This window comes from Equus asinus, chromosome 10 (genome assembly GCF_041296235.1).
Source record: "Equus asinus isolate D_3611 breed Donkey chromosome 10, EquAss-T2T_v2, whole genome shotgun sequence".
NCBI classification, from domain to species: domain Eukaryota; kingdom Metazoa; phylum Chordata; class Mammalia; order Perissodactyla; family Equidae; genus Equus; species Equus asinus.
This window is the reverse complement of record NC_091799.1, coordinates 46,271,120-46,296,225: the sequence shown is the minus strand read 5'-3', so window position 1 is coordinate 46,296,225 and position 25,106 is coordinate 46,271,120. Positions and strand designations below refer to the sequence as shown.

Genomic DNA, 25,106 nt, shown 5'->3' with positions numbered 1-25,106 from the left:
GATGCCAGTGAGGGAAGGGAGGAGGAACAAGAGGGGACAAGCCAGGTGCTTGGCTCTCAGGGGGCTGCTTACCACCCACTGACACACCAGTCTCCCCACCCCCAACATGGCATCTGGACTCTTGGGCCATCCTCCAACAGGCAGGGACACACTCTCAGCTTCTCTCTGGGAGGTCAGCCCAGAGTGGCAATCACGGCAGTCAAGAGCCACTCAGAAATGCCCTCCATGTGCAGATCCCTCAACCTCATTTGGAGAGAAGACAGGTATACGGCAGAAAAGAATGACATGAAAACAAGCCATCTCTGTGTGAGCAGGCTGCATGACTACCTGTGTCTTCCTGCACCCTGAAGAGAACTTGGGGTAGGTTTTCCTAAGACCTGATTTATTCGATAATTTAACAAATATCTGCATGTTCACTATGTGCCAGGCACTGACCTAGGTGGGGACGCAGGTGTGAACAAGGCAGGTGGAGTCTCTGACCTCAGGGAGCTGAAGAATCCCGTCCCCTCGTGCTCTCCACCCTGCCAACCAGGAGGGCAAAGAGCTTCCAGCACGACTGTTTTCCACAGAGCAGACAAAGGCACTGGAAGGAACGTTTCTATCTATCAATATAATTAGCAGATAAACCAGAGCTATTAAATGCCAATGTTTTTCTTTCTTTTTTTTTTAGGTTACTAAATGAATTCATTCATATGTCAAACAGAAAAACCAACTGGAAAAACCTGTCCCTCAGTAACACATTAGCCAAAGGAAGTGAGTGATCCCAGTTCTCTTCTTTAAACCCCACTTTCCTCCGCAGACCTGCTGTTCACACATGTTAAACATTAATTACAACTGTTACTCATTACACAGCAAAAAGCTCCCGGTCCAAACACTATTGTTAATTTCCTCCTGGGCCCAATGCATTCTGGGAGGCTGTGCAGGGGGCAGAGAGCATCACGGGAGCCCCAGTGGGGCCAACGGTGAGGAGGGGCGGCACGCGGCTGGGCGCACCAGGGCTAGCGGCAGGTCTGACTCCCCGAAGAAACTTCTGCAGAGGCTGAGCCTATTTCTCCCGTGTGCACGATGAGTCACGGGGCTCCATGGGAACAGCGAGCCTGGAGCAGCGTATGACGCACACAGTGTGAGCGGCACCAGCTTCAGAGCATTTGCGTGTGACAGTGACAAGTCATGAGTCAGCAGGAGTGGGCGCAACTGCTTCTGCCTCCACAACAACCCAAGCCACCTCTCGCAGCACGAGGGGAAGTTCAGACCTGCCCTTTCCACACTCGAGATGTCAGCGCAGCAGTCAAGAGAGCAAAGGCCCTGCAGTCAGAGAGAGCAGAGTTCATGAGCTCTGCGACCGTGAGCAAGTTGCTCACCCTGTCACCTGTGCGATGACAATGAAACCACACCCGCCTGGCAGGGCATCGCAGTTAACCCATGCTTGATTCATAACTGGTGTTCACTAAATGTTAATTTCCTATCCTTCCCCCATCCTCCCTTACCTTAATAGGATTATTTTAAATTAGCCAACCTGAGCTGGCTCAGAGATGACTCATAATTGTTTAGGAAACAGACATACCTGGAACTTTACTTTCGCTTTCTCTGCCTTGATGAGGCTGGGAATGTGTCAGAATTCAAGAGGGTGCCTGGCTAAGGGGTGACCAACACGATATTAGTATCCCTAATCTGACTGTAACAGTATGTATCTGGCTGTTCTAGAATAAACCAATGCACACCTGTACAGGATGTGGTAGGAGCACAGAAGGGTCCCAGCCCAAACTGGGGTGACAGTGGGGAAGGGATTGGTCATGTCAGGGAAGGCTTCCTGGAAGAGGTGGCATTGCTATCACCAGAGCTGAGCTGTGACATCCTCTAACTCCACCCTGACCCCAGCACCTAATGTGCTATGTACTGTGTACTCTCTAGGTTCTCAAAGTGGGATCTCCAGATCAGCAACACCTGGGACCTCGTCAGAAACTCGAATTCTCATGCCTTATTGCCAGAACCTACTGAATCAGGAACTCTGGGGATGGCCCAGCAATCTGTTTTATGCTGCCTTCAGGCAACTCTGATGCCTGCTCTGGGCAAACCAGCCAATCCACAAACATGTCACAGCTAGAACGGGGAGGACCCTCTCACACCAGGACCAGTGGCCCAGTCCTTGGGATGGCCTGACTAAAGAACGGAAGAGGGCTGGCCCTGTGGCCTAGTGGTTAAGTTCAGTGCATTCCACTTCGGCAGCCTGGATTTGGTTCGCAGGCATGGACCTACACCACTCGCTTGTCCGTGGCCATGTTTGGTGGCGACCCACATACAAAAAAAAAGAGGAAGACTGGCAACGGATGTTAGGGCAAATCTGCCTCAGGAAAAAAAAAACAAAACAAATTGAAGAGCCAGGTGGCTCAGTTAGAACTATTGCTGGAATGGAGATTTAGGATTTCGTACAGAAGTGTTGCTTTCCGTGCCATCCATGCTTCTTAATGCCAGGCATAACTGGTGAAGAGCTTCGTAAATGGGTCCTCTGTGCCTCTAAGTACCTCATTTGCACTATGGTTTTAATACTAAATTAAATTTTATTTAATACAGCAAACCGTCCCTGAACACCAGTAGCCATTCTCTCACGCGTGAGCCTTTAGGGTTTGAAAGGCTCTTCATCCAGATCTTTTCCCTTGATCATCACAGAGATCCAGTGTGACAGGGCTGTGACCATCCCCATTTTATAGACGGGAAAACTAGGGCTCAGGGAGACTGAACAGCTGGTCTGAGGTCCCACTGCCGGGGAGTGGTGGAGCTGGCACGTGAACTCAGATGGTCTGACTTCTCCAGATACTCAAGATGCCGTCCTGGGCTTTCCAGGGCAGAGAAACTCGCCAAGGAGCTAGTGGTGAAGACAGAAGAGCACCCAACGAACTACGTTCGGCCTGAGTCATGTGCCTGTCTGCTTCTGGGCCAGGAGGCAGGCCGGCTGCCGGCTGAACCCAGGACATGGCCTGAAGAGCAGCTTCAGCAGAGACGAGTCTTCAGACAGCGAGTCAAAAATGACATAACTTTGTTTCTCTAACCAAGTGGAGGGTGCCCTTCACTCCTCGACCCGGCTCCTTGAGCCAGCACTGCGGCCGCTGGCTTCTCAGAGGCAACTGCGAATCAGTGAGGAGACAGTTTTCACTCTCCTCGCTAGATTAAAAGGAAATGCGGATCCACCCTCTGTGTATGGCCTGACTGGCTCTGCTATGAGGCCTCTAGCAGTTCCCTTCCCCTCTCTGAGCCTCAGTTTCCCCAGCTGCACAAGGAGGAGTGGGGGCCCCTCCCTGTGCTGAGTGGTGGCAGAGTAGGACCAGCCCGAGGGATGGCTCGGGTCACCCCCATGCAGGCATGATCCCCCGGAGCCTGGGCTCCTACAGAATCCTCAGCGGGAACCATTCCAAGAGGGAAACGTGCCCCAGTACCGCCCTCCCACCTGTATGAGGGTGGAGAGAGGAGCGTGACGTCCCCCGTGGGCCCCCAACCACATTTTATGTGGCATTGTGGCTAGCAGCAGGGAGCCCAGGCCTGCCAGGCCATGCTCGGACTTCGCAGGTTCAAATCCCACTCGGCTCCTCGGCTGCCTAGCCATGGCCTCTGGGCACACTCCTCCTTCTCTGTGGACCCCAGTTTCCTTCTCTGTAAAAGCAGGAAGTTAATCTCCCAGAGGGCGGTTGTGAGGATGAAATGAGATGACACACACAGCAATGCTGAGGGCACACCAGCACTTTCCCGATGTGGTGCCCTTTGCGCCTCACAGTACCCTCTGCAGCAGGCACGTTTCCCAGGTGAGGGAACAGAGGCTCCCAGGACAGGTTCAGTCCCTATCCTCCTCGCTCAGAGACGTGAAGACATCAACCTGTGCCAGCCCAAGCCTGAGTCTACTTCTCCAGGTTATCCACGTGGCTCCTCGGCCCCTCCCTATGTGGCCATCCGCATCTGTCCATCTCACGGCCTGTGCCACAAAGCCCAAGGGCTGGTCAGACCCTCCACACCAACCTGGGCCGCCCCGAGACAGTGTGGAACCACCCCAGGCTGCTTCTCCTGCCGCACACTGGGCAGGGAGCTCGACAGCCCTTGTGTGAGCCCAGAGCTGCACCTGGGGGCTGGGGGCCAGGCAGGCAGGACATTTCTAGACCAACCTGCAGGCCTCGTAATTGCTGCTGTAAAGACTCCCGGGGGGGAGCCAAAGCAGGCTGGGAACTGCGTTCAGCCAGCTCTGAAGGCAGGTGTCTGCCGGCTAGGAAGGGGACTGACAGCTTGATGGAAACCACACCACCGCTCCGTGGATGGCGGGGCTGCGACCTTGTTGCCCACACGTGGTGGTGCAACTTGACCGGGCATCTGTCCTGGGGGCTGGGATCCGCAAAGGCCACACGTGGGGGATGGGATTCAGGTGCTGGGCGCGTGGGGGCCAGGGTTCTGGCTGAGGCCACTCAGCTTCCTGGAGGGACAGCATGCAATGAAGGCCCAGGGCTTTCTGGGAGAGCTGTGGTACTTCTTTCACCCGGCCACAGAATTCTGAGAGAAGAGAAGACTTTTATTCCCCAGAAGCCAGGACTACCTCACAGCCCGCAACAGCTGTTTTCACGACAGCAGGGAAGTGCTAACTGAGCCTTCCTGAAGCTCTGGCTTCGAGTCTGGCTGCGATGGGGAGGCTCTGGCTTCCCTCACGGCTGGTCTGGAGCTGCTGGTCGAGAAGGGCTACTCCTGTGGAGAACACCAAAGCCTTCCTTTGAGGAGTGCCTCCTCACGAAAGCAAAGCAGGACGGCGCTTCAGGCGGAAAACACTTGTGCTTCATAGATCGAATCGTGGAGGTAATTCAGAGGCCTTCCCTTCCCTGAGTCCCTGACCAACACGCTGGGGTCCCGACAGAAGGAAGCGTGGAAGCATCCTGGAAGTGATTGCAGGCCACCTCCCATGGCCGGAATGGGATTGGCCAACACCAATCCTGCCTCCTTTGAGCTTCTGCGTGCAAATCCCCAGTGAGGGGAAGGCCATCGTCCACTTTCAGGTGTAACAAATGCTTTGCCCTCACCTGGATCCTACATCCCCGCGACTCCTCCTTGGTGGGCCCAGCTCTGCCCTTTGGGGGTTCCTCACACCCCACCCTGCCCAGGTTTCCTCATCCAGGTTAAACATGCAGACTCAAATCTAAGGGGTGGAAAGAGACGGTAGTGATTTTGTCCAGCTAACTTTATCCCACACAGATGTTCCCCAGCTCCAGACTCTGCATCCCAGGCTCCCAGGAGCCCAGAGAAACTGTGGGGCATTTCAGACAGGTATTGTAATAAGGAGGACAGGGCCTGGCCGAGTGCTGCCTCACTCCCTGACAACACTAATGACCTACTAAAACATGTGTGTGCGACATGCACACGTGCGCACACACACACAAACTGTTAACTTGGTGGGAACATAATCCTTCATTCCTGACCAGCCACACTCCTGGGTTTGCAAACGGGACCGTGGCAGCACTTCAGCAATCCAATCGAGCTGTTTCAACTCGTCCTCGTTACCTAAAAGGTGGCCCAGCCCCCTCTCAGCCCACCTCACTCTGGGCTAGGAAACAGGAGGGCGCTCCTCACCTGCCAAGGCTGCACCCAACAGGCTCTGACCACAGACATGCAGAGGGAGCCAGTCTTGACAAAGGCCGGTGCTCACAACCTCCATCCAGCCCAAGTGGAACATCCTCCTTCTATGGCCCAGAAATCAGAACAGCACCAAAAGCTTCTTGGGAAAAGCACGACTGGCGCACGCTCGGAACAGGACACGAGGCAGGAGACACGACGAGACGCAGATGGGGATGTAATTCTGAGACTGGCATCCATCAGCAGCCTGAGAAGCTGACCTTTAATGACACTAGTGATAGCAGCTCAGCGACATAAAACCAAGTCCAGAATGGATACTCATGCCTCAGAAAGTTATCTGGGGACGGTTCTCTCTGAGGCCTTGTGATCCTTTGTGAAAAACTAAAAGTATCGAAGTTCTGGAAGCATCTTTGGGCAGCAGCGGGCGAGCTCTGCTTGAGCGTTCTGAGAGACGGCGCCCTGTGCGCTAAGTGCTCTTCACCTCAATGTGCACACGCATCCCCGGCGGTCTTGTTCAGACAGATTCTGACTCTGAAGGTCTGGGGTGGGGCCCGAGACCCTGCATTTCTCACCAGCTGCCAGGCGATGTGGCGCTGCTGGTCTAGGGAACACATTTTGAGCAGCAAGGTGCCAGACTAGACTGCAGCATCAAAGGAACACAGCTCTCAAGTGACCTGCAGGTGGTCCGTCCAGGAGAGGGTGAGACCCCACCCCTGTCTGCAGTGCAATCTTGTGCCATTGGCCCTTGATGTCTGTCACATGAGCCCCTTTAGTGCTTCAATCAAACTGGCGTTTGCAAAGCGCAAGCTCTCAGATGGCACCAGCTCCATTCTAGCTCCTCTCACACCTGGGAGGAGCGCAGCTGTTCTCAGCCACGCCAGGGGACACGGACAGTCCGTGTGCCAAGGCAAGAGAGGAGGCTGTGAAATGCACGGGAGAGACCTCAGGTGACCAAGGACCTTCAGCCATGTGACTCCTCTCAGCTCAGGCTCTTGGCCAGGCGCTCACAGCACCGACAGGACTAACTCCATATGGGGAGAGCAATACTCTGCCAGGCAGGGAGCCCAACAGGCCCTGAGAGGCAGCAAGGATGCCCATGGGACGGGTGGCTGTGTACCAGGGAGGGCTTGCAGAGATGGTGCCATCTGAGCTGGGCCTCCAAGGAGGCAGAGGGTCTTTCCAGATAGGATACAGCAGGGAAGGGCGTCTAGGCAGAAGGAATGGGATTTGCATGGAGCATGCCACGCCCAGGGAACTACGAGCGGTACCTAGAACAGCTGGACCATCAGTGGAGGTTATCAGGATGGGGGCAGGGCGGAGGCCTCACTGTTGGGGGCTAGAAAGGGAGCAAGAATCTAGCTGTGCACGAAAAAGGAAGTTTTCAGGTAAAATGAATCTTAAACAAATTAGAAATAAAAACTCTCCATTTATGACCTTCGATCTGGTCAATCAATGTTTCCTTTCTCACATGCCTAAAATGTCAGACGTGTAAGCAATTTTTTGCATCTGGCTTTTCACCTTTTAACATCAAACATCAGCATTTCCCTAGGCTGTTGTAAACGCTTTGTCAACATCACTTTTTAGCGGCTGCACCATGTTCCATGTAACCAATCCCTATTTACTGGACAGTGAGGTCGTTCTCCATCTTTCGTGATCATGAACAATGCCTTTTCTGAATTTCAGATCCTAACCTTGGCACAGGTCCTGAGGATTGGGACTAGAACTGAAGAGTGAACGCAGCTTAAGATCTGTGACACAGGTGGCAGACTGCTTTCCAAAAGGCTGTGGGAGAGGGGTTTTAGTGCTGTGAAGGATACTTAGATTCTAGAAAACCAGCCTCAGAGTGGGGTGGAGGGGAGGCAGCTGCGTCATCCAGAGGGCTCTTGGCCAGGGGGCGGGTCAGTCCCCGGGGTCGGGATGTGCCCAGGGCCTGTGCTTGGTGACTGGGTTCATGATGCAGCTGGGGAGGAAATGCAGCAGCCATGGACACATGCAGATCCGTTGCAGCCGGATGACCAGATGCCAGTGCTGGGCTCTCTCAGGCCCAGTAGGAACCACTCTACAGATGGGTTTTCTTTGTTTCTAAGAAAGGTCCTCCTGAATCTGAAATCTTGGCTTTAGTGAACTAGAGCATGACCAAAAGGACCAAGACAGAGTCAGACGATGAGATCGTCTGGGCCGTCTCTGAGGCCTGGGACCCAGATCCTGTGGGTCAGACCCAGGATTTCCCCTGGGCTGGCCTTCCTTCCCTCCAGGACCCCATCATGTTTGAGGGGCCCAGCTGAACCAGAAGAGAGGACAGCCCAAGTGGACTCTCAGTTGAAGCCCCGTGGTTTACCTGAGCAGGCAGGGACCAGAGACTTACTCCCTTTCCCAAAGGTGAGTGCCAGATGCGGGTCAGTGGCCGCCTCTGAACAGGGCCACTGGCCTTACCTGCCAGAGCTGGGATGGTGACCCGGTTCCACTCCCAGGGCTGGTCGTACTCATCGGCGGGCCTGTCGTCATCCTGGGGCAGCTTGCTCTCCCGCAGACGGGGGCTGACCGTGCTCTCGGAGTCCGAGTCGACGCTCTGGCCCTCAGGCTCGTAAGGGGTGTCATATAACTGGATGCTTTTGTGCTGGGACCGGACACTTTCCTGCCTCTGAAATTCTGCAGGCAAAAAGGAAGGAAGCAGAGATGTAATGGATGTACAGCACATGCTTCCTTACCTGGGATCTGCCAGGTGACACCCACAGGAGTTCAGAGCTGCTGGCCAAGGAGGTGAGGACTGCACAGGAAGAGGCCCCTTTCTAGGTTAACAGGCCCTCCCCACCCCTTGAGGCAGCGCCTCTGCTCTCTCTGGGCAAGGCTATCCCACAAAGAGCCCAGGCCCTCGGCCCTAACGACAGAACAGAGGCTCACCGCCGCCACCCATGCGTTCCCCACATCTTCACAGGCAGGGCCCAGATGCGCACATGATGTTCTGGGGGGATCTGACACCGCCCAGGACAGACAGAGCTCTCACCCCCTGCTCTACTGATGAATGGGGGCCTTCCCCACTAGGGTCATTCCTTGTCCTCTGGACTTTCATTTCCCATCTGAAAAGTGAGGAGATTGGGCCAAACAATCCTAAGCTTTTGCCCAGCTCACACATTCACTTTAAAGACCTACTGAGCCAAGCGCCTCCTTGCAGGAGCCGGGGTGACTGTCTTCTCCCCTCCAAGCCCTACCAGAGACCTCTTCCCTGAGTCCCGACCTCCCCCGGAGCCTGGCTGTCTTCCGATACACGGAGCACATCTGGGGGACTGAGCGCGGATGTCCAGTTTCACTTCTGAGTGAGGAAGGAAAGCTCTTAGTCTTCTGGAGAGGATGCCAAGGCCGGCTCCAGCGTGGGCTGAGGGGTGACCGCCCATCTAGATGAGGCCCCAGACAGGGACACTCGTTCCAGCTGCTGCTCATTCCCAAGGCCAGTGGTGGCTGAAAGATGGATGTCAGGGTGCTATAATCAGAGGCTGCTGAGTCAAAAGGGGCACCTGCTGTGACCACAAAGACCCACTGTGTGCAGGGCCCACATGGGGACATGGGGAAGGGAGGAGCAGAGGCTGCTCTCAGGAAACCCACTGTTTCCAGAAAAGATACAACAGGCACCTAAGTCACCATCATACTCCACGGCCGAGGGGCTCAGTGCAGGGCCTGTGCGGGACGAGGCAGCAGAAGAGAGAGGACATTAGAACCGACAGCTCTGACAAGTGGAAACAGAAGAGGGACAGGGTTCCCTGTGGTGGGACCGGGGCTGGCCAAGCAGCGGGGCTGGGGAAAATGTGCTCACTGTCTGCTTTCTTGTTTTACTGCAGTAAAATATGGAGAACATAACACTTGCCATTTTAACCTTTAAGTGTACAACTCAGTGGCATTGAGTATATTCACACTGTTGTGCGACCATCAGCACCATCCATCTCCAGAACTTCATCTTTCCAAATTGAAACTCTGTACCCATTAAACACTAACTCATCTCCCCTCCCCCCAGTCCCTCAACCAACCATCCTACTTTCTGTCTCTATGAAGCAGACTACTCTAGGGACCTCATAAGGGGAATCATCGTATTTGGCCTTCTGTGACAGGGCATGTGTCAGAAGTGTGTCTCTTTTTTAAGGCTGAATAATATTCCATTATTTGTCTATTCACCTCCCACTTTTGCTGGAGCGCTGAGTCCCAACTTGGTGAAGACAGTGGGGGTGAGGCTGATACAGAAAGAGTGAGGGTTGTGAAAGGGAGCTGTTTAAACGGACTCTTGAGGCGTTCTCCCAATCAGAGTTCCCAGGGCATAAGTGTAGCAGCAGAAGCCCGCCGGAGCTACATGCCCGCAAGAGCAGCTGACGGAACAGGGGTGGCGTGAGCTGTGCGGGCAAAAGCTCTACTTGTAGGCTGGGCTTCACGATCTGAGGCCAGTTCGTGGGGATGACAAAAACCCACCCTCTGCACACACCCTGATACGACAGAAGCCAGAGGAGGCTGTGCCAGTGACCTTCAGCGTGGACACTGAATGACGTTACGCTGGGATTTCCCAAACTTCATTCAGTCACATGCTGACTTCATGATTTTGCCATCTTGGGTTATTACGTACCATTTTTATTTCTGTTACCTCACATTTTAAAGTAAATAAATTCAGTTTAAAAGGAAACTTTACATCACCATCCATAAGCCCTTAACCTTTATCAAAAATAGATGATAAACATAAAGAGAAGCCAAGGAGGCAGGCCGGCCGCCCACGGGAGGCCAGCCCAGGGCTCTGCCGAGGGGAGGCGAGCAGCGCTGCAGAGCCGAGGGGCAGCGGGCACCCACGAGGACAGCTTCTTCAGCAAACAAGGACTTTCTCTGTTTAGAAAGAGAGAGAATGAAAAGGGAAAACCTTCTCATGACATGGTTCTCGGGCCACCTAAAATCCCGTCTCCTCTGAGATGTTGTCCCACACTTTGGCAAAACACGGCTTTATTGGGTCCCATGAGTAAACCAGGATGATTTATCAGTTTTGAGGATGATGCTTCCCTTTTTATAGAGGAGGAATAGGAAAAGAGAAAAAGAGAAGAGCTACAAAAAGTAAGACTTGGTCACTTTAAGGTGAAGACCAACTGTAAGGTACTCTACACAACTCTGTAAATCTTAACTAAATCTACCAAACTCTCTGACCTGCTTTGTGGGGTCACTGTCATCCACAGCACTCTCGCCCTGGTTCTAAGGAGTGCAGTCTGGCCTCCTGTCTTTGGACATCCCAAGGGCTGAGGACAGTGGGAATGCAGCTGACGGGCACGGAGCTAGGAAAACCATCTTCCTCTTCATCCCACTTCACAAGCAGGACCAGCAACCACGAACGTGGACTCTACAGTTTACAAAGCACTTTGCATGCAAATCGCCATTCAATCTTAGGCACCATAAAGCAATTCACAGACGCACCTCTGGGGGCCCCAATAATCAGGAGCGCCCTTGCTCGCTCTCCCACAGAGCCCAGCTGCAAATAGATACTCAATGAACCCGGTGGGATAAATGAACACAAGTGACAGCCAGAAACCACTCTTCACCCCCAAATTCCAGTTAATTTATGAAAGTCCCTGACGGCAGTGATAGAGTACTTAGAACGCTATCCCGAACGCATCTAGTTTGGTATAACATGAGATCCAGAAGAGATGGATAGTCTACATAAACACCAGCCTAAAAGGAAAACACGTACAGCTATTAAATCAGAGGGACTTGTGCACACACCTCTCATCCAGGATTTATTGTTCCAGTAGCATCTGCGTCTTAGCAAAGCTGGGTTAGTAACGGCATGCAGTCAGTCAGGGGATGCTCTAATGACAATCATTAAAATGAGCTTCCCCCGTATTACATGGCGAATTCAGATTTTCATTAAGGCCCCAACAATGGGAGACAGTTAAGTAAATTATGGCACGCTAACTGGATGGAATATTAAGCAGCCATTAAAATGATAAATCTGAAGATTATGTAGCTACATGGAAAAGCATGCATGAAATTATGCTAAGCTAAAAAGTAAAAGACAAGACTGTTTATGCATTGAGCAAACCGTATAACGTGGGCTTTCTAAACAAGTCCTGGACAATGTGAATAACGCCCCAAAGGAAATTCTATCCTTGCTTAGGAATTGTTGAACAGCATCGTCTCACACTTCGCCCATAGTATCTAAACTCCAACGACAGTAATGTTCTAAGTACAGTTACACTGAACAAGGGGCCGAAAACCTGACACAGGAAGGTAAACAGCTATTGTGTACAGAGGAAAGAATTACTGCATAATTACTTTTGAAAGAAATTTTAAATAATAAATAAGGATGCTAGTAAAGAAAAAACATTAATTAAGACAGGGATGCAGGAAAGTAAATATGATCTTATGCAGGGTGGGCTTATAAGGAGCTGTGCATGTTTCAGAAGCAGCTGCCTTTCCCTGAGAAAATGCCCATTTAGAGAGCATCTTCTCTCTCAGGAGAGGTTCGTCAAGAGCCCCAGGAAGTCAAGGGCCAATGCTCCCGGCCAGCTTGCCACTCACTGTCTTTTGCCTAATGACCAGCTCCGTCTTCCTCATTACCCAGACCGATCTGTGATGGTCCAGAGACTGACCTAATAGGCGGGCTGGTGACCATATGTTTTAAGTCACAAGTTGTCTGGACATCACCATCTATACAATCATGGAAAATGACCTTTAATGTCGAGTGGCAGGCTGTGATTTCATGCCTCTTAGGCAGGGAGCAGAAACATTAAATTGACAGGGTGGGGATTTCTGTTGACCTCTGGAGTAGAAAGGTTTTCAAGTGGAACTACATATGGAGAAAGAACAGCAAAAAAAAAAAAAAAAAAAAGGAGCATTTTCTTTAAAATCAGAGAATGTTAGGCGGGGAAAGGACCCTCGGCACACGCACCAAGGGCACAGAGCCAGGATGGTGAAGCAGGTGTGCTCACCAAGGACTGTGGCCATATAGAGGCAAGGGCCAGGGGATTATCTGAGCGAGGGACCCAGGACAGAGCCGGGTGCAAACCAGGAGCCTCCCAGGTGGATCTGACGAGGGTTTCAAGTTCCGCAAGTCCACAAGCAACAAGATACGCTTTGCTCGAGTTGTCACCAACTTTGTGCCTCCCCAGCTCCTTTTTTTTTTTTCTTTTTGCTTTGGCTGCCAGGAAGCTCAGAGGTAATTTTGATGCTTACCTTCAACAGCTATGTTAGCTTAGATATTGCGTAGATTCACTCAGCCCTCCTTCTACTTGGATTTTAACATCTATTATAACAGCCTCATTATCTACATTTCTTTTTATTATGGACAGCCTCAGACCTGTACATTGAAAGCAGACACACACCTAAATGAAAAAATACCTAACACATTTTATGCTAAGTATCTTTTACTAGTAAGAAGACTAGAAGAAGAGAAACCTTTTCTTTCCCTCTTTGCCTTCCCTTCAGGAAGAGAAAAAGTGGGGCAAGGATTGGCTTCACTGTCTGGGAGACTGACGCCGGGAGATGGTGCCCATCCCTGGTGCACCCAGCCTTCTCCAGCAGCATCCCAGTCATCCCCCCGGTCCTCAGAGCCAGCAAGGCATCTAGTGAATGCCCAGCAGAGAGCTAGAGGAAGTGAATGAGACATAGTCCTGGTCCTCAGGGAGCCCTCGGCAAGAGAGGGCCAGAGCCTCCAACACAGAGACGGCTCAGGGTCCTCAACAGGGGGAGATAGGACACTACAACTCAGGTGAGGGCAACTTGGGCGGGCCTGGAAGAATTCAGACACGAAGTTGTGGCAGGGTGGTGTGGCAGGGAAAGTGGGCGGTGGACGGAGGTAGGCCCGAAGCAGAGGCACCGGTGCTGGAAGCATGGAGAATGTGGGTCGTCCTGCTGGGAGAGGACGCTGGAGGCAGGCGGAGGCAGCAGGTTCTGGATGGCCTTGAGTGCCTCAGGATGGCACCCTCGAGCGTGTCTAAGGAGAGGTATCCTAGAACCTCTGGGCAGGGTGGAGCTGGGTGGGGAGACACTGGCACAGACGTACAGAGGCCTAGCTGGAAATGACAGATGCTGGGCTGCAGACCCCTCACCTCTAATTTTCCCAGCTGGGTTTGCCTGGGAATCCACACCAGATCCCAATCACAGGGTGGCAGAGCTCAGCAGGGACATGTGGCCCCTGGAGGCCTCCATTCCCAGGCCCAGCCACCACCTCTCAGCCCAAGAAACCTCTCCTGAGCAAGCGGTGGGCATGCCCGCACTCCCTCTCCCGCACGGCTTTGATGCCACGCCTGGGACACTAGGGAAGTGGGTGGATTAGACACAGAGGTCCGGGCTGCATGACTGGCAAGACGCACCCGCCACTGCCTGGGGATGCCCTGCACCGGCCTCCTGGAGGGAGCAAAGCCCTGGGTCCAGGTGAGCAACAGCAGGGTTCCACAGCACGGTGTGGTGGCGGAAAGCACTGATCCTGCCAGACTACTTGGGCCTGAATCCCGGCTCCAGCAGGGGAACTGGGGCAAGTTACCTTGTTTCCTCGTCCCTGGAGGGAGGACAACAGTGGCCACTTGGAAGGACGTTATGAGCATCATATGAGCTCACGTACGCGCGGTGTGTAGAACGGTGCCTGGTGCACAGAAAGCACTCTAGGAAGTGTTACCATTTCAGTTACCACCAGTAGAGGCTTCCTCAACCATCATTCCAAGAGCCCTCCCTCCGCTGAGATATCGCTTCATCCCCCAGAGCCACAGAAGGCCGGCTTACTAAAATCTGACAGGCCAACCCTGCGTTGGAAATGGAAGGGCTTCATCGTCAGCCTCTGAACCGACTTCCATCTCTCCATCCACAACTCCCAATTTTAGCTGCTGCTTTGGCCTCTCACGCCTCCCGGTGGGAGCCATGTTCCGGACCAGCTCTGCACACAACATGGAACACACGGGTGGGGGGGGCTCTGTGACCAGGAGTCTAATGGCCACACTTTACAGAGGGGGAAACTGAGGCCTGGGGAAGGGAAGAAAGTAGCAGGGTTGAGGCCCCAGGTCCCCTAAGTCCTGGACCAAGGCTCTTCCTCCTGCCCCGCCCAGACGCCTCCTGACAGCTCTGGTACCACACTATCTTACTTTGAATCTTCTGGAGGCAGGGGCATCTATTTCCGTCAGGTCTGCAGTGTTAGAGCACGCCCAGCACCACGCTGAGTGAGGAGCCCTGCAGGAGTGCAGCGGCTGTTCCTGCGGAGACATGCAGGCAGATGGCAGCTGGGTCCTGACCACCGCACAGGGGAGATGAGATGATCCCCCCCCGAACTGCTAAATCACCTGCTGGAGAAAGACTCTCTTCCCAACTGGGGTCTTCAATGGAAGCCTGAATTCGGTGCAGCTCGGGAACGGCCCTTGGGGCACGCTGTGGGCCAGCAGGGCGGGATGGCCCAGGGCAGCCTGCATCTCGCCCGAGGGATGCACGCGCCCCCATCTAGTCTGGTTCCCGGGGCCTGGGTACTCAGAGCTCCCTCATCATCGCTTTTCCAGGTGCACACGGAAACCCCAAGACATAGAGGGGCTCTACAGAAGCAGGCCGACGGACAGAAGTGCCGGCACGTGGGCAGGAGCGGGGGACTGTCACCATGCAGCTGTGACACTCAGCCTGAGGGCCGGTGTACCCCCTTCCTCAGTCCTCCGTCCAGTGACAGCGCTTTCCTCCAGCCGATCTGTGGCACCAGAGGGGAGACAAGCCTGCATGCCTGTTGACACCCAACATGCTTTCCTCATGGTCTAAAAGGCCAGGCGGCCTCTTGGCAGGGCTCTGGGGCGCCCTCCGCAGCACGGCCACGTCCGCCAGCCCTGCCGGCGCTCAGCCCAGGACTGTCTTGGCTGCAAGCCCGCTGGGCGGCTGCAGGCCGGAGCCCGGTCGCCATCCCCCGGGAAGGCTCACTGAGGTGACCTGCTGTTCCAGAGTCCAGGCTGCTTCCGGCTCGAGGCATGCGTCCATGAGTCTCTGTTTACAGCTGCGACCTTCTCAGAGAGCTTTCTGATGCCATGTCGACGACAAGACCCCAAGTCACAGGCAAGTGGGGAGCCTGGCTGCTTCTCTTTCTCAAACACCCACTGAGCCCCTACTGTGTGCTAAGGCGGACCCCAGGCCAGAGGCTGAGCACCCACATGGTGATGGACAAGATTCCTGCCCCCCGAGAACTCCTGGTTTAGCAGGAGAATCAAGCCCCCAGGTCTACAAGCACGAGTCACTAACAGAGTCACTGAGCCCCCACCTGTGCCAGCACCATCCTGGGCACTGGCTGGAGACCACTGCTCACCGAAAGGCAAGTGCGACTGTGTTTTACAAGGTAGAAACTGAGGCTCAGCGGGGACTCACCCAGTTCTGCTCACCCCAAGTACCCTAAAGCGGAGGTTCTGTGGAGGCAGAAAGCCAACGCGGCCCCAGAGATTTCAAAAAACTTGGGGAAGAGGTGGCATTTCAAGGAATCCTAGGTCCTAGCGCAAGGAGGCCCCTCAAGGGTCAGGGAAGCTGAGGGAGCTGCCTGGTGTCACAGCCAATGGTGGGCCCAGGAGCAGAGCATCTCAGAGAAGAGGAAGCTTCAGACAGGCGGAGATGAGGGCGCCAGGAGAAGGGGCGGCAGCAGAGGACAAGCACAGGGCAAGTCGTGGACAGAGGAAAGCTTGAGGGATTGTGAGGCCAAACCAAATCCTTGGAGTTGCCTTGAGCCCAGTGCTCACGAGGAAGAGGGAATGGGGAGCAGCCGGAAGAGGAACTGCGGCTGGGCTATGGCAGGCCCTGACGCCAGGAGGAGGGGTGCAGGCTCGAAAGGGGAGGAAATTGGAAAAGGTGGACCAGGAGTCTTAATCAGGTTTGCACTTTCACACAAAAAAAGCCCTTTCAGAAGCTGGCAGGAAACACCAGCGTGTGGCAATCAGCTGCTGATGGCCTGAAAGTCCAACCGTCCAAACAGCTAGGGCTCCACCCTTTCAAGAAGTGGACAGAGGATGCTCAGGGCTCCGCAAAGAAAAACATGCTCTTGAGGCTGGGGTGGCACCGCCATCCCCAGGTCAACCCTGAGAGGGGCAGGCGGCCCCCGGTCCCTGTGCTGCAGGCAGAGGCTAGGGCCCAGTGGGGCTGCCTAGGGCCTCGGCAAACAGTCAGGCGCGAGTCCAGCCTCGGGTCTTCCGAGCACTGACGGCCATACTTAGAAAGAGGCCAGCTGCCCCTCTGGAGCAATCTTCCAGTCTGCTGGGCACGCTGAGGTCTCATCTTCCAGAGAGGCCTCGGGCCACACTCTAATGTGATAAAGCCATGGGAGACAGGCTGTCATGCCAGACCACAGCTACACCCCTCACTGAGCAGCAGCACCTGCCCATTCTCACGGAACATCAGGGGAGGAACCATGGCCACGCCTAAGCCCCCTCCCCATCTGTCTGGTAAGAAATGCGCAGCTCAGACAAGTTGAGTGGTGCAGCCCAGGTCTCAAAGGCTCAACGGTCAAGAACACAGTAATGACCACTAAGAATTACCCAGCTCTGAGCACATCCTGTGTGCCAGGATCTAAGTACACTGCCTCTGGTTCCTCACTTAATTCTCCTAACGACTCTGTAAGGGGCGCTGTTGACATCACTACTTTAAAGATGGTCACACAGTGAGCCAGTGATAGAGGCAGCCTGGCTCCAAAGCTCACGCTCTTAACCATGCAGCCATCTACACGGTCTTTCCAACCCAAGTTGGTGCTCCCTCCATTCCACCAGGTCCAAAATAACAAGAACGTGGAGAGGTCAGCAAAGCAAGCAAGCGCTGGAAGAGCCAAGTCTCAGCTCCAGCTTGGTCCTGGCTTCACCGTGCTGAGTGATGCCAGGCAGGGCACCTCCTTCCCTCTGGTCATCAGTTTGCCCATTAGTCAGGGTAACTCAGGCCATCCCGAGGCTTATCTGATCAGGACCACACAGGTCCCTCCAGGAACCATTATGGTCAAGCAGTCTGGGAGGAAAGTGGTGTCAGGAGGGTGATGTCAGGAGGAAGAGAGCTGCCCATCAAAGAGGTATTTAAGCACATTCTAGATCTTTAGGGGGTGGCCAACACATGCTGCTGTTCCCAGTCTGGCTGGCCCTAAGCAAGTGGTTACAAACTGGCATCAGGTGCAGGGTGTCAGCCTCCCAGGGCAGAGCCAGGGCCCTCTCTGGGGCATGACCTTTCCTTCCTCCTATACCTGATGGCACCTCTTGCCACATGCCATGTTTGCAGCCGAATTGGTCAAACCTCACCCTACCCATCTGGTGACAGCAGCTGCACCGGGGCTCGTCACAGGGTCACTACCTCACGGTGAGGGGTATTGCTGGCATCCTGCCCCGTGCCCAACACAGCTGCCCGGCCGGAAGCAACTTGCTGCGATCTGGCAAGCTCTCTGCCCGGCCTTCCATGCTCTGGAACTGCTTCAAGAGGAACTAATCCCCCCAGGGACTTGTAGACAACCTTGGCCTTCTGGATGGCGTTGAGGCTGCCAGCCTGGGATCAGCCTGGCCCTCCGCTCACCAGCTGTGTGACCCTGGCCAGCCGCCTGATCCATGGAGGCTAAGATTCTCGCAGGTGAGGCGGGAGGGGATGACGCAGATGATCTTGGAGGCCTTTCTAGCTGCAGAGTCCCTCAGTCTGACGCTGTGAAGAGTGGATGTTCATACATGCACTTTGTTCCAGCATGCGGCTCCAGCATGTGAAGGAGAAGGGGACACGTACAATAGTACCCATCGTTCCAGTGTGTGGGGTCCCTGGCCTCGGCATCGTAATCCAGCAAACTCCTCCAAAACGTAACCACAATATGCAATGAGAACCCTGCCAGAGGCTCTACTCCGATACAAAGTTGTGCTTTCCTGCCTGTGATGGTTAATTTTATGTCAACTTGACCGGCGCACAGTGTGCCCAGATATTTGGTCAAACATTATTCTAGGTGTTTCTGTGATGGTGTTTTGGATGACAGTAACATTTAAATCAGTAGACCAAACAAAGCAGACTGCTCTCCCTAATGTGGGTGGGCCGCATCCAATCAGTTGGAAGCCTGAGTAGAATAAAACGGCTAACTGCCCCTGCCGCACCCCTCCCCCTCTGCCAATTAAGAGAGAATTCTTCCTGCCTGACAGCACTTGAACTCGGACATGGTCTTTGTTCCTGCCTTTGGACTGGAACTATACCATCCTGGGTCTCCAGCTTGCTGGCTCACCCTGCAGATCTTGGGACTTGCCAGCCTCCATAATCGTGTGAGCCAATTCCTTGTAATAAATCTCTCTTCCTGGTCCTGTTTCTCTGGAGAACGCTGACTAAGCCATGCCTCTATGAAGGGCCCTTCCCCACAGCCTAGCACATGGTCCTAAGACAGGCTGCTTGTCTGTTCCCTTTCTCAAGAAACAGTTCCTGCAAAGACTGTGCATGAACACAGAGAGCCAGTCTATAAGAAAACCTCCATGACAGCACAGAGGGGATCTGCCACTTCTGACCCCAAAGAACTAGGGAGGCAGCTAAGCATGAGCTCCCTAAGAGGAACCTGCATTTCCACTCTCAGGAGACCTAACAGTAGCAAAGCCACTGTGAGACCACAGGTCTCGGTGGGGATCCCTATCGGGCCCAGGAGTGACCACCTGCCCAGGACCAACCCAAACTTAACAAGAAAGGCTAACAGCAAGACTCTCTCATTCCACACAGCACTTTCTGGTCCACAAAGCCCTTCGCACTATTTGGCTCTTATAACCGTCTGACTGTAGACAGATCCTGGTAGGCATAGCCAGCATCCCCAGCTAACAGGGCAAACAGGAACCCAGAATCGAGGGATTTGCCAAGCTACAGAGTGAGACATCAGCATAATTCCTACCCTGCTGGGCTTTCTAACTTTACTGACACATCTTTTGTTTCTCGGTGTCACAGCACCAAAAATAAAATGAAGTATTTTTTGTTTTGTTGAAGGAAGAGTGGGGAAGGGAAGGTGTGCATGGCACAACGCACAGCAGTTAGGGACCTGAAAGCTGCCACTGCTCAGAATTACTTTCAAATGGCTCTTTCCTGTCAACAGCTATTACAGATGACACCATCCACACACCCATCTCAAGAATTATTTGGAAGGAAACATCTGGATAATGAATGTTTTTATGCGGGAAAGCACAAGAACAGGCCCTCCTCAGGGCCCTAAAGACTCCATACTGTGAACGGTGTCATCAACGCCTGGAACACGAGAGCAGAGGCACCTCGAGATTCTCAGTGGAGAAATATCTCCCTGCTGGCGGCCTCTTCCAACTGGCTCCTCTCAGGGGCCCCAGCCTCAAATGCCGCCGCCCCAGAGCTTCAAGTCCCGGGTTTCCGCTCACTTTGGGACACCACGTACTGAACCCCACCGGCACGCTAGAGGCAACGCAGTGGCTCAAAGATGAATCCAACACCTCACTAGCGCCTCCCTTGAAGAAGCTGGGAAGAGGCCCCTGCCATCTCTCACCAGCCCCCGCGCCTTCAGTGTCAGTGCTGAGAGCTCCTCAGCCCAGGAACCCTGAGACTCTGCCACAGTTCCAGCCATCTGTATGCTCAGCTCCCACCCCCACACCAGCATCTGAGGGCCGAGTCAGGTCCACCCCATCTTGACACACTCCCTAGCAGAGAACATGGTCCACAGATGCTCTGTAAATACTAGCTGAAAGAACCACATAAACGGTCTTTGCCAATTCAAATTCAGCTCAGAAAAAAATATTTTTAAAACATTTTTCTACCTTAGGAAGGGAACTGCATTCATAGATTGGTAGAGGGAGTATAAACTGGAAATGGCCCTTTCAGAGATAAAACTGCTGGTTCTAACAAAAATTAAATACCCTATGACTTGAAGTTATACTGCTGGAAATCAATGCTACAGAAATACCCAGACGCACACGCAGAAATAAATGTACATGGATGTTTGCCTCCGAATGCAAGAACAAGAAAGTGGAAACAAGTTAAAAGTCTGAGTAGGAGAATGACTGAGTACACTGTGCACAGTCATATTACAGAGCCAATCGAAAGATCTAATGACCTCAGACAAGATGTGCAATGCAGAACGTTAGGATAGCATTTATGCAGAGAAAAAAATGTCGTATGTAGAGATGTGTATTTTTGTAAGCCGATAAGAAAAAGACTAAACAATACACAACAAATTATTAATGATAATCCTTGTCTCTGAAGAGATTTCTTTTTATTTCCTATAGACGTGTACATCAATTTTTCTCATCCGGAGCACACACTGTTTTAATGTAATAATTTAAAAAAATTTTTTAAGGAAGTTTCATGTGCAAATGTGGCACCTGGCACCATCCTCTTTATTACTGTGCATGACGCCTGTTGAGTGCCTGCTTTGGAGTGCGTGCACAGTGCCAGGAGCTGCACACTCACCCCAGGACAGATGAGGGAACTGAGGCCGCAACAGGAAGAGCAGGTACCGGAGGTCCCACGGCGGGGCTGGGCCCTGCCACTCCTGCTCTCGTCAGCGCTGGGCTCTGTCCTACGGCTCCCTGCAGCTTTCGAGAAACACCCGGCTGCAGAATTCCCTCATTTTCTACTGAACCTTCTGGTGGAACAGGCTTTAGAGCAACAGCTTCTGCTTTGTGACTGTTTCTACACAATTTCCATTTCACGTCACGTTTACACAGTTGAAGTTTAGGAAAGTTCAGAGGAAACTGTTTTGTTTTTTAACTCTAAGATGTAGATTTTAATTGCAACATGCCCCAAACTTGCCCCTCGTCATTCATCCGTGGAGGCGTTCGGTTTTTAAAGATGCATTAAAGAGCTGTGGTTACTGTCTTGGCACCACCACCGATGAAAGCTTTCCCAACACACAGCTCCGAGGACGGGCCTCATCACTTTTTGGGATCATGCTTTCACTGCAAAGGGCCCCCACGCTCCCAGGGGCTTGAGAGCTTTTCTTCTAAGTCACAAGTCAAGGTAATTCCCATCCACCAACGTTGATCAGCGAGCCGTGAGCCAAACATCAACCCATGATGGGAGACAGCAAGCAGGCTGCCCTCTGGGGCAGGGCACGCTCAGGGATGCGGCGGGGCTAGACCTGATGCCCAGTCACAGGAGAGCTGCCTCCTGAAAGCCGGCTCCTGGCCAAGGGGATCAGAAGGGGCTACAAACAGCACAAGTTCTTTTCCACAGGCCTGACACAGGATTCCCGGCTCCAACACGAGAAACGCGCTTCAGGACATGCACCCAGAGTCCTGACTCTGGAAATCCATGCAGCTAGAGCGGGTGACGGTGGAGGTCTGATATGGCACCTAGCATCACCAGTTCATTCTTCCATTTGCTCGTCCCACTGAACATGCGGTTGCTAGTTTATGGGAAATACTGCTCCATCAAACCTGGTCCCTGGCCTGGAGAAATTCACAGCCAAAACCAGTCTTCTCTGGGGCTGCTTAGCTGAATGTGTCACCTGCTGAGGTACCGCCAGGCTAAGGGCTCAGTTTTCACGGTGAGGCACAGGGAGCCATCAAAGGCTTTGGAGGAGGCCAAGGGCTGAGTAGGGGCCTGGGTCTGCCTCCTCAGGGTTTAGACTGCATTCTCTGCCTTGCCATCACATACAAACATATCCATTTGCACATCCACGTGCACACACGCAGAGTCACACACGCACATGCTAAGCTCTCTGGCAGCCTCATGCCTGAGCCTCTCAGAGCTCCCATCCCACCCTGGTGAGCAGGTTTTCTCTGTGGAGGTGGGTTAGGGAGTGGTGCAGGGGTCGAAAGCATTTCTTATCAGGTGTGTGCATGCGCGTGTCTCAGCCAGGAGCCAGGGGCACACGTGGTGAGTGACAGGAGAAGAGACTTTCTTTTAAAAATGACAACAGCAGTCCACATTACAAGCAGACACTCGAGGCTTGCTGAAGGCTATCCTCCTGGGACTTCCTGGAAGAGACGAGGCTCAGAACTTGCCTTTGGATTAAGTCTTGTGACCTAGTGACTGAGAACTGGGGGGAGGGTGGGGTGGGAAAGGAAGCCTATTTGAGTGTGTATTAAATGAGAAGAAAAAGGAAACTTCTGAAGAACATCAAATCAAGCTAAATAAGGCAGCTCCAAAATTACTGCTGCAGAGAAAATATAACCCCAGCGAGGCAGGGAAGCCAAAGTGGTACAACACAGAAGACAGAAAGTTCCCACCTGGAAACAACTGGAGGACGACTGTGGCCTCACTATGGAGGAATCCGCAATTTCCGCCGTGAGCCCGCAACGGCATCTCGCTGGGTAGGGAGTGGCTGCCACTCTCTGGAATTAAGGTGCTCTTCCAACTACAAAGCTGGCGATGGAAGACTGAGATAAACCCAAGAGCATCCCTATCTGTTGGCTCAAAGACCCACAGAAAACCCAGAACCAGAAGGCTTGTGTGAAGCCAGAGGCCTGGCGGGCAGGGGGCGGAACTCGGGCTGGGGGTCAGGAGCCTGGCTGAGCTCACTGCCAGCAGACCCTGGGCAGGCCCCTCCTTGCAGCTTCCTCGTCTGCAAACTGACCAAACGTTAGGTGGCCAAGGGACCTCAGTTGTTCATTTATTTACTGAATCAGCCCTTTTCATGTTGTTCCTTCATTTTCACATTTTATACTTACATATGGCTGTAGCAACCTAGCAGCATGGGAGAGGAGATGCCCATGGGGTCTGGGTGTGCCTCTCAGCCAGCCACTTCTGAGCTGTGTGCCCCTGGCCAGCCCTCCAAGCTCCCTGGGCCTCCACTCCTCAAGAGCCAACTGAGGTCACTAGATTTCAACGAATAACAAAGGGAGGGCAACGTGCATGTGAATATTATTGTCTTTTGTCCCACCCCTCGCTCCAGTATGCTCCAAACCTTGAATATCTTGGAATAAATGCAAATATAATTCAAATGGTTAACCTCCCACTTCCCCTGATGATGCAGTGCTTCAATCCCAGGTACCAGATATGTTGGCATGGACCATATGCAGGTACACACATTGTGGAACTGGCCTCAGGGGACTTAGGTCAAGCCCTGGCCCGGCCATTTACCAGCTCACTCCCATGGGAGCAACCTGCCCCAGAGCCTCGGTACCCTCTGCTGTGGAGTGGGGAGAACACTAATATCAACTTCACGGGGCTGCTGTAAAATAAAACCAGACAAGGGGTATAAAGAGCCTTGTAAACCATAAAACCCTACACAGACGCTGCAGACGAGAGCGGCATGCACATACACGTGCGCAGACAGATACACAGCCTCATTTCTGGCTGACATCTGGTATAAAGGACTTGCCATTCCATCGGTTTACGTCCAGTCCACGAGGAGACGGCTCAATCCATTGTTCTTCTGTCATATCCGTCGTGTGCAGTGCCCTTCACTGATGCTGAACAAACAGAACCAGCTTCTATTTCGCTATTCAGTATTTTCCATACTTATCCCCCAAGGAAGGACCTGCAATGTGTGGCAAGGTCCTGAGAAGGCATGATCTGACTCCAGGACTCAGAAACACGACATACTGTTGTGCATGGCACCCACCACCGAATGACCTGAGGACACTCTGGGAAAAGGAGTGCTTTCCATTCTACGTGAGCCCCTCACGTCCGGCGCTGAAGCTTTCCTCCTGAGCATTTCATTAAGTATATCATCTGCTTGCGTTTGGCACTTTTCCACTAGCTGGGAACCTACAAAAACTGATGTGGTATGACAGCTGAGTCGGTGCTGCCAGACAAGCTTCCTTGCTCGGAAACAGGGGTGGGGGGTGGTGAGAGCCGGGAAGTGGGGCGGGGGGTGGCAGCAGCTGTCACATTACAGCTGCGCCACATAGACACACACTTCAGATTTCATTCACGTCCCCCTGGCGGAGGCACCAGCCACAGGCACGTGACCACCAGGGCTCCGGCACTCATCCTGGTCCGGGTGAGACAAAGCAGCCAGGCCTCCCTGGGGACGTCCTGCCCTCTGAGGAATCTCTCAGCTCCCTTTAGTGCCAGCTCTCCTCTGGCATCTAGACCTGTTGGCCTCTGCTCTTCCGAGTTCACTGCCAACGCACAGGGGCCGGCCTGTTCCAAGCCTGAGGGGGACAGGACCTCAGGGGTCCTGCTGAGGAGCCTCTTGTGAAAAAGTCCATTACCGTCTCCTCCGTCCTCCTCTTGGAGGAAGGCTCCCTCTGCCTGGCCTGCTGTCCTCACTGACGTGTCAAGCACATTAACAGCGGGAGTAATATTGTGGGGGACAGGGAAGGGGAGCAGAGAGGAGAGAGGTGCTACACATCAGGAGGAGGACAAACGAGTTGAGAAAATCACAAGCACCTGCAGGGGCTCCAGTTATACCCCAAAGGGAGCTGGCTCATTCGTTAGGACCCTCGACTGCACTCCCCTACATCTGCCAGAAGGGATGGCTTACAATCAATTACTCTAAGAGCCAAATCATCACTTCAGGCAGATGTCTTTCAATGTCCAATTGGCTCACGTCCAACAATTCTATATAGTAGGTCAAATCATTCTGTTTCCTGGGGGTTTAATTTGCAACTAATTCGTCTTACAGAATTCACCAGGAAGCTCCTGCTGTTTAAAAAGAGACGCGCCGG

The 25,106-nt window shown here is 53.2% G+C and overlaps 1 protein-coding gene across 1 annotated transcript in view; it reads right to left on the bottom strand.

The window, feature by feature from the left end:
- Nucleotides 1–25,106, bottom strand: part of SHB (SH2 domain containing adaptor protein B) — a 129,204-nt gene that overhangs the window by 39,162 nt on the left and 64,936 nt on the right. Inside the window, exon 3 of the mRNA XM_014861138.3 lies at nucleotides 8,029–8,244. Within this exon, the coding sequence (XP_014716624.2) occupies nucleotides 8,029–8,244 (216 nt within the window). The remainder of the gene's footprint in view (nucleotides 1–8,028; nucleotides 8,245–25,106) is intronic.